General features: G+C 36.5%; 1 protein-coding gene across 1 annotated transcript in view; it reads right to left on the reverse strand.

The window, feature by feature from the left end:
* Nucleotides 1-9,404, reverse strand: part of ABCB7 (ATP binding cassette subfamily B member 7) — a 74,544-nt gene extending 65,140 nt beyond the window's left edge. Inside the window, exon 1 of the mRNA XM_043974676.1 lies at nt 9,384-9,404. Coding sequence (XP_043830611.1) covers nt 9,384-9,404 — 21 coding nt within the window. The remainder of the gene's footprint in view (nt 1-9,383) is intronic.
* Between the last annotated feature and the right edge of the window lie 1,210 nt (nt 9,405-10,614).

Below are 10,614 nucleotides of genomic sequence, written 5' to 3' on the forward strand. Positions count from 1 at the left end.
GATGTCTCATTATCATTTTCTTTTACACTTACTGTTCCTTTATTTTGTTCTTTGACTCACTCATCATTCAGGATTCAATATTATGTCTCCATTGAGGTCTACATTTTTTCCTTATGTTTTTATTCTTATTATTGTGTTATGGTCTGTAAAGGATGTGTCATTATTGTTTTTAACAGTCATAATTTCTGAATGTTAACCTTGTATAACACACATAATGGAATGTCAAAAAGTTATGATTTCTCACTGTAGTAAATAGCTGGGTAGTGCAGTAGGATAGATCTGGAGTTGGAAAAAATGGAATTCAGATCCTACCAAAGACTCTGGGGAAGTCACTTAACTTGTTTGCCTCCATTTCCTCATCTGGAAGATAGGGGCACCTACCTCCCAGGATTGTTCTGAGGATCTAATGAGATAGTATTTGTAAAGCACAAATGCTAGCTAATATAACTACCGGGGCAGTTTAAATGGTACAGTTGATAGCATGCAGGGCCTGAAGTCAAGAAGATATCTTCCCGAATTCAAATCTGACCTCAGACACTTACTAGCTGTGTGACCCTGAGCAAGTTACTTCACCTTGTTTGCCTCAGTTTCCTCAGCTGTAAAATGAGCTGGAGGAAGAAATGGCAAACCACTGCAACATCTCTGCCAAGAAAACCCCAAATGTGGTCATGAAGAGTCAGACATGACTGAAACAATGCCATAACAAGAACAAGAACAAGAACAAGAACTACTACTACTACTACTACTACTACTACTACTAGCTTTGTTCAACATTACTATTTAACTAACTGACAGATTTCATTCTAGGTTATCTGAGGTGTTATGGGAGGACTGGCACCTGTGGTGTGAGGGCTTGCCAAGACTTTATGTTTAGATTTTTTTTTATTGATAGCTTTTGTTATTACATCACATTCATTTTCAAATACATTCTTTCCTACTATCCTAGACAGAAAGCCATCCCTTCTATTGATTTGGTTTTTGCTTTTTCATTTTTACTTCTATTTATCAGTTCTTTCTCTGAAGGTGGATAGCATTTCCTTCATATGCCCTTTGTAGTTGATCTGAGTATTTATAATACTCAGAATAACTTAGTTATTCAGTTATTCTAACAATATTGCTGTTACTATATACAATGTTCTCATTTCTGCACATTTCAATCTTCATTATTTCATTCAAGTCTTTCCATGGTTTTCTAAATCAAACTGCTTGTCATTTCTTACAGTGCAGTTGTATTCCATCACAATCATATACCAAAATTTATTAAGCCATTCCCCATTTGATGGGCATCCCCATAATTTCCCGTTTTTGGCCACCACAAAGAGAGCTGCTATAAATATTTAGAAGGCTCTTTTCCTTTTTCCCTAATTACCTTGGGAAACAGACCTAATAGTGGTACTGCTGGGTCAAAGGCTATACACAGTTTTATAACTCTTTGGGCATAATTCCAGATTGTTCTTCAAAATGTTTAGATCAGTTCACAGCTACTCCTACAGTGTGTTAATAAACAATTTTTCTACACCTTCTATAACATCTGTCAATTTTCTCTTCTATCATTTTACCTATTCTGATAGGTGTGACACGACATCTCAAAGTTGTTTTAATTTGCATTTATCTAATCAATAATGATTTCAAACATTTTTTTCATATGTTCATATATAGCTTTGATATCTTCATTGAAAAAGTGCCTGTTCTAAAATTACAAAAAAGGAAAATAACAAATGTTGGAGAAGCTGTGGAAAAACTGAAACACTAATGCAATGCTGGTGGAGCTGTGAACTGAACCAACCATTCTGGAGACCAATTTGGAATTATGCCCAAAGGGCTATAAAGCTGTGCATACCCTTTGACCCAGAAATACCACTTTTGGGTCTTTTTCCCAAAGAGATCATGGAAAGGGGAGAGGGACCCACATGTACAAAAATATTTATAGCTGTTCTTTACGTGGTGGCAAGGAATTGGAAGTTATGGGGATGCCCATCAATTGGGGAATGGCTGGACAAGTTGTGGTATATGAATGTAATGGAATACTATTGTGCTGTAAGAAACGATGAGCAGGAGGAGTTCAGAGAAACCTGGAGGGTCTTGTGTGGGCTGATGATGAGTGAGATGAGCAGAACCAGAAGAACATTGTACACAGTATCATCAACACTGGGTGTTGATCTACTGTGACGGACTATATTCTTCTCACCAATGCAATGGGACAGAAGAGTTCCAGGGAACTCATGATAGAAGAGGATCTCCAAATCCAGGGGAAAAAAAAAACTGTGGAGTATAGATGCTGAATGAACCATACTATTTCTTTTGTTTTTGGTGCTATTGTTTTTCTATTTTGAGGTTTTTCCTCATTGCTCTGATTTTTCTCTTATAACATGACTAATGCAGAAATATGTTTAATGTTATTATGTGTATATATACACACATATATATACACATATACACATATATACACACACACATACATATATATATATATATATATATATATATATATAACACCTATAATCAGATTACCTGCTGTCTAGGGGAGGGGAGGGAGAGAGAAAAATCTGAAATTGGAAAGCTTGTATAAACAAAAGTTGAGAACTATCTTTACATGTAACAGGAAAAAAATAAAATACTGTATTAAAAAAGTGCCTGTTTATATCTTTTGATCATTTATCAATTGGGGAATGACTCATTCTTATAAATTTGACAAAGTTCTCTATATATGAGATAAGACCTTTATCTGAAAAATTGTCTATAAAATTTTCCCCCAATATTTCTGCTTTCCTTCTACCATTGGCTACAATGATATTTATTTGTACAAAATCTTTTATACCTAGACCACATACCCATTTTGACCTTATGTTAGTAAATAGTGTAAGATATTGGACTAAACTCAATTTCTGCCAGACTGCTTTCCAGTTTTCCCAACAATTTTTACAAATTCTCATCCCCAAACTTTAAATCTTGACATTTGTCAGATTGAAGGTCACCAATAGGCCTCAAACCAATCCATGAATTAGGGGGATTCTACCCCAGGCATTGTGAGGACTTCCCCCAGAATGGGTGGCTGAGAACAATTTGTTCTAACAGCCAAGAAGGTGGCTGAAGCGGATACTGTGGAGCATTTAGAGCTTTGGTCAGGCATCAAAGGCACCAAGGTCATCCACCACAGCATCTCAGGCCATCACCAGTCATCTTGACCTTTGTAGACTTTGATGACTCTGGAAGAAAGAATGAGGCTGAAGACTTTACACAACTCTGCCTCCCTTAAATCAATTCATGTACAAGTCAAGGCATCACCCATGATGTCACTGGTACTCTTCAAAAACAAAGGACAAACAACAACAACATATTTCATTCAAGAAAACAATAAAAATTGTATTTTCTGGGCATATCATGCAGTGGTCTTAGACGATTTTCAAAAATGAACTCTTTAAGATAGCAGAAAGAATGATCAGCATCCAAGTCATTCAGTTATGCCTGACTCTTCGTAATCTCATGGATCAGAGTACACCAATGCTGTCCATGGGGTTTTCTTGGCAAAGATACTGGAATGGTTTGCATTTCCTTCTCCAATGCATTAAGGCAAACAGAGATTAAGTGACTTGCCCTGGGTCACACAGCTAGTAAGTATTTAAGGGCAGATTTCAACACAGGTCTTCCTGGCTCCAGGTCCTGGACTCTATCCACTGACACACTTTGCTGCCTCAATTTAGCATCCATGACCAAGACCCAAATTATAGTGTTTCAAAAATATCAATGGGAGGTGGCAGAATTTGAGCTAATACTTTTGTCTTAACTCTTTCACATCCTCCCATACAATAACCAATTAAGAACACCATTATCAAATTCAGATCAGGAAAACCAATGAAAAGTCACTGAGTCATTTTTCCTGCTTAGGGAAGAAAGAGATCACAGGGGACCTGGCACTGGCAGGAGGAAGAGGTATCATAAAATACAAAGTCAAGAAATAGGCTAGAAAAATGAGCAAACAACAACAAAAGCTACTGACCATAAAAGCTACTATGGTGATGGGAAAATTCAAAACGCAAACTCAGAAGATAATGGATTGAAAACATCTATAAGTAAAACCTCAAAGAAAAAAAATGCAGATTGAACATAAAAACAAGAATTTCTAGAATAGTTAAAGAAAGTGATTTTTAAAAGCAAAAAAAAAAAAAAAGACTTTAAAAATCAAATAAGGGGGGCAGTTAGGTGGCACAGTGGCCCTGGAGTCAGGAGTACCTGGGTTCAAATCCGGCCTCAGACACTTAACACTTACTAGCTGTGTGACCCTGGGCAAGTCACTTAACCCCAATTGCCTCACTAAAAAAAGAAAAAGAAAATCAAATAAGAGTAGCAGAGGATAAATTGAGAAAATAAATTAGTGCTTTGCAAGAAAATTATCAAAAGAGAATTAACACCCTGGTTAAAAGCAGTACCAAAAAAATGAAGATTAATTCCTTAAAATCAGAATTGGCTAAATAGTAAAAGAGGTAGAAAACTTCATTGAATGACTCCTTAAAAATTAAAATTGGCCAAGTGGAAGCTAAGTGACTCCATGAGATATCAAGAAACAGTAAGACAAAGTCAAAATACTGAAAAAATAGAAGAAAATGTGAAATCTCTCATAGGAAAAACAACTGACTCGTAAAATAGATCAAAAAGATAATTTGGGGCAGCTAGGTGGCACAGTAGATAAAGCACCGGCCCTGGATTCAGGAGGTCCTGAGTTCAAATCAGGCCTCAGACACTTGGCACTTACTAGCTGTGTGACCTTGGGCAAGTCACTTAACCCTTATTGCCCTAGAAAAGAGAGTGAGAGAGAGAATTTAAGAATGGGGGTGGGGGTGAAGAGAAGAATTATTGGAATACCAGAAAGCCATGAACCAAAAAGAGTCTAAAAATCATATTTCAAGAAATTATTAAGGAAAACTGCCCAGATATCTTAGAATCAGAGGGAAAAGTGTAAATTGAGAGAATCCTCCAGTTACCTCCTAAAAGAAATTAAAAAATGAAAACTCCCAGGAATATTACAGTCAAATCCACAACTCCCAAGTCAAAGAAAAATTATTACAAGAAACCAGAAAGAAATAATTCAAATCCTGTGGAGCTACATTTAGGATCACACAAGATTTATCAGCTACCACTATAAAGGAGAGAGGGTATGAGGGTATCTTTCCAGTAAATTTAGCAGATGAAGGTCTCATTTCCCAAGCATATAGGGAAATTAGTTCAATTTGAAGAACAAGATCCATTCTCTGATAAATGGTTAAAGGATATGAATAAGCAGTTTTCAGAGGAAGAAATAAAATTATCAATACTCATATGAAAAATGCTTTAAATAACTAATAATTAGAGAAATGTAAATTAAGACAACTCTGAAGTACCATCTCACATCCATCAGACTGGCTAACAGAACAGAAAAAGAAAATGTCAAGTGCTGGAGGGGATGTGGGGAAATAGATACACTAATGCACTATTGGTGGAGATGTGAACTAATCTAACCATTCTGGAAAGCAATTTGGAACTATGCCTAAAAAGCTATTAAACTGTTCATACTCTTCGACCTAACAATACCACTATGAGTCTATACCCCAAAGAGATCAAAGAAAAAGAGAAAGGACCCATACGTACAAAAGACTTTATAGCAGCTCTTTTTGTAATGGCAAATAATTGAAAACTGAGAGGATGGCCATAAATTGAAGAATGATTGAACAAATTATGGCATATTAATGTAGATGGAATACAATTGTGCTATAAGAAATTAAGAGGGGAATGATTTTAGAAAAACCTGGAAAAGACTTAAAAGAACTGCTGCAATGGGAAATGAGCAGATCCAGAACAATTTACACAGTAAGAGCAATACTGTAAAAATAATCAACTATGAAAGATTTAATAACTCTGATCAACACAATGACCCACAACAGTTTCAAAGGATTCAATGAAAAATGCTCTCCACCTCCAGAAAGAGAACTGATGAATTCAGAGTACAAACTGAAGCATGTTTTCCTCTTGCTTTTGTTTTTTCCTGAACATGGTTAATGTGGAAAATTTGTTTTGCATGATTTCATGTTTGAAATGGGTTTTGTATTTTCTGCCTTCTCAATGGGTAGTGAAGGTGTGGAGGAGGAAGAGAATCAGGAATTGAAAATAAAATTGAATAATGATAATAATAAAAACATCAATGGGAGCAACTAGGTGGCACAACAGATAAAGCATGGACCCTGGATCCAGGAGTACCTGAGTTCAAATCCAGCCTCAGACACTTGACACTTACTAGCTGTGTGACCCTGGGCAAGTCACTTAACCCCCATTGAATGCAAAAAAAAAAAATATCTAGTCTCCCTACTGCCTCATTTTTCTCTAATTAAACTTGTTTTTCCATGACCATCAGCATTAGAGATAAACTTTCTTACTAAGTTTTGTTTTTCTGCTAATAGTACTCAATAGTCTTTCTTAGTACTTTTTATTACAAATGAATAATGCCCAGCTTACTCCTAAGAGCATTCTTGATCTTATTGGAAGTAGCAGGATTTTTTCACGTGCATATACATCAAGTAAATACAATTTACTATGGATAATGTCTGTCCATTTATGAGACACTTAATTCCAAAATTTTACTACACTTCCACATACCTTATAAGATACTGAGAAGATAAAGACACTGAGAAATTCATTCTGTGACCTCAGAAGAGATTAAAAAGGACAGGTGTACAAAAATACTTATAGCAGTTCTTTTTGTGGTGGCAAAGGATTGGAAATTATGGGGATACTCATCAATTAGGGAAAAGCTGAACAAGTTGTGACATATGATTATGATGGGATATTACTGTATTTTAAGAAGACTTATGTGACCTGATGCAAAGTAAAGTGAGCAGAACCAAAAGAACATTGTACAAAGTAATTGCATTATTGTAATAATGATCAACTGTGAAAGACTTAGCTGCGCTAATCAATATAATGATCTAAGACAATTCCAAAGGACCTAGATGATCTCGAGAGGTAACTGATGGCCTCTGTGAAGCATACTTTTTCCCATTTACCGTATTTAGCCAATTTTTTTTTTGCTACATGGTTAATATGGAAATATGTTTTGCATGACCACATGTATACGTGATATCATATTGCTTGCCTTCTCAATGGGTGGAAGAGGGGCTAGATGGAGAGAGAATTGGGAACACAATTTTTTAAAAAGAACATTAAAATAAAGTATAGAAAAAATAAAATATATCAAATTAGAAATAAAATAAAGTATAATTATTTTAAAATAAAAAATAAAGTAATAGGAAGAAAAAAAGATACACACTGAGGCCATCCTCAATGAGGCCATTAATACAAAACAAGCAGGCTTTAATAAGCAATAGTCTATGGTGGGCCAAAAAACTAATTAAAAGATTTAAGTTATTCTGATGTATGCATTCTGATTCTAAGCTCCTGGGAGGTAAAGACTTTTGCATCACCAGAGCCTAGCAAGATGACTGGCACATTGCAAGTGCTTAAGAAATGCTTATTGAGAAATGCTGGTTGAGAATACAAAATTGCACTGTGCTGTTGCTGATTGTGAAAAAGCATGATTCAGTAGAACAAAACACTGCATTAAAGGCTCACTTTTTTTTTTTAGTTTTTTCCCCCCAATTACATGTTAAAACAATTTTCAACGTCCATTTTTATTTATGGGGGGGTGGGGTGGGCAATGAGGGATAAGTGACTTGCCATGGGTCACACAACTAATAAGTGTCAAGTGTCTGAGGCTGGATTTGAACTCAGGTCCTCCTGAATTCAGGGCCGGTGCCTTATTCAACCTAGCTGCCCCCCCTTAACATCCATTTTTAAAACTCTGAGTTCCAAATTCTTTCCCTTCCTCCTTCCCCTCTCCCTTTGAGAAGGCAAGCAATTGAATATGCTATACATGAAAAAAAGCCTCAAGAGAAAAAGTTCATACTTTAAGAACACTTTAAATACACACTTTAAGTGTGTGTGTATGCTTTAATCTGTATTCAGACATCATCAGTTCTTTCTCTGGGGATGGATAGCAGTTTTCATCATAAGTCCTTCAGAGTTGTCTTGGATAATTATATTGGTGAGAATACCCAAGTCATTCACGGCTGATCATCTCCCAATATTGCTGTGTACTTTGTACACAGTACATTTCACTTTGCAACAGCTCATGTAAGTCTTTCCAGGTTTTTCTGAGAGCATCTGCTCATCATTTTTTATAGCACAATAGTATTCCATCATAATCACATCCCACAATCTGTTCAGCCATTCCTCAATTGATAGGCATCCCCTCAATTTCCAATTCTTAACCACCACAAAGACAGCGGATGTAAATATTTTTGTACAAATAGGTCCCCCCACCCCTTTTTAAATCACTTTGGGATAGAGACCTAGTAGTAGTATAGCTGGGTCAAACGTATGCACAGTTTGATTGCCCTTTGGGCATAGTTCCAAATTTTCCCCGAGAATGACTGGTCCAACAGTGCATTAGTTTCCCAGTTTTCCCACATCCCCTCCAACATTTGTCATTTTCCTTTTCTGTCATTTTGGCCAATGTGATAGGTATAAGGTGGTAGGTATCTCAAGAGTTGTTTTAATATGCATTTCACTATTCAATAGTGATTTAGAGCATGTTTTCATATTGGCAATAGCTTTGATTTCTTCATCTGAAAACTGCCTGATCATATCCTTTGACCATTTATTAATTGGGGAAAGACTTGTATTCTTATAAATTTGACTTAGCTCTCTATATATTTGAGAAATGTGGCCTTTATTAGAGACATTTACTATAAAAAAATTTTCCCAACTTTCTACTTTCCTTCTAATATTGGGTGCATTGGTTTTGTTCGTATAAAACCTTTTAAATTTAATGCAATCAGGGGCAGCTAGATGGCGCAGTGGATAGAGTGAGCCAAAGAACAAAAGACTCAAACGATCAATAATTTCATTAAAGATAATGACAAGCGGCAGCTAGGTGGTGCAGTGGATAGAGCACCATCCCTGGAGTCAGGAGTACCTGAGTTCAAATCAGGCCTCAGACACTTAACACTTACTAGCTGTGTGACCCTGGGCAAGTCACTTAACCCCAATTGCCTCACTAAAAAACAACAACAACAACAAAAAACAAACAAATTTAATGTAATCAAAATTATCCATTTTAGGGGCAGCTAGGTGGCACAGTGCCCTGGATTCAGGAGGACCTGAGTTCAAATCCAACCTCAGACACTTAACACTTACTAGCTGTGTGACCCTGGGCAAGTCACTTAACCCCCATTGCCCTGGCCCCCCCCCAAAAAAAATTCCCATAGAAGTTACTAGACAAATGTTTTCATCCTTTTTACAATCTGAGTTTTCAGGTTTCACAATAAACTTACTAATCATGGAATTTACCAAGTTACCTGCTCAAAGAACAAGGTCATGGTTATTGGTAGTTTAAAACATTTTCTAAATTGTTTAAAATAACAGAAATCAGATAGACAATTATGGGCAGCTAGGTGGCTCAGTGGATAAAGCACCGGCCCTGGATTCAGGAATACCTGAGTTCAAATCCAGCCTCAGACACTTGACACTTACTAGCTGTGTGACCCTGGGCAAGTCACTTAACCCCCATTGCCTCTCAAAAACAAAAAAAAGACAATTACACTGTCTACATTTCTGAATTTAAACTGGAAAGAGCAAAATGATGTTTACAAGTATCTATAATGCATTTAATTTTGAAGGTTATTAAATAGACACATGCAAATATATACAGATACATGGTCATTTGTTGACCATGAATCATCTCTCTGAAAAACCTGGTTAAAGTACACATTTTACTATATCACACACCACATTTAAGGTCTTAAGGAAAATTTCAAAATAAAACAAAAACCCCCCAACCATATAACCTATTTCCACATTGCTAAAGTCTAAAAGAGATATAATTTGGATCCAAATTATTAATTCTCCAGACACAGGCTTGTGGTGGTGGGGGTTTTTTAAAGTTGCTTATAGATATAGCAGAAGAACAAAGACATCTTAATCTAGGTTTCATAATTTCAGTACTTGTATAGCAGCAAAAGTCAAACTAGGAAAGGATGAAGAGAATAGTGAAAGACTGGCAAAGGTTGACAGAATCCAGAACATCTATCATGCCTTGATAGGATAGTTTAAAAAGAAAGGTGTTCGATTCAATGTTCTCCCCAGTTTTCTTTCTTTGAGCATGTGAGCAGACAGCTCAGGATGTGCTACTATGTGACCTTATTCAAGGCACTAAACATCGCAGGTCTTCAGATTCCTCTAGGGTAAAATGAGAAGGCAGAACTAGATAATCTCTAAAGTTTCTCTTCTAGTTCAGAATCTGATGCTACATGCGCAACAAACTACAAAAGCCGAGCATACATTTTAACATACAGTTTAACGCTCTAATAAAATAAACCACTGGAACATTTAATAACATAACGCATGATTACTGAGCTACATCATAATTAAAGCTTAAATGGTAGGGGGGGCAGGCAGCTAGGTGGTGCAGTGGATAAAGCACCGGCTCTGGGATTCAGGAGGACCTGAGTTCAAATCCGACCTCAGACACTTGACACTTACTATCTGTGTGACCATGGGCAAGTCACTTAACCCTCATTGCCGTTCCCC

The sequence above is a fragment of the Dromiciops gliroides genome, chromosome X (assembly GCF_019393635.1).
Source record: "Dromiciops gliroides isolate mDroGli1 chromosome X, mDroGli1.pri, whole genome shotgun sequence".
In the NCBI taxonomy this organism is placed as follows: Eukaryota; Metazoa; Chordata; class Mammalia; order Microbiotheria; family Microbiotheriidae; genus Dromiciops; species Dromiciops gliroides.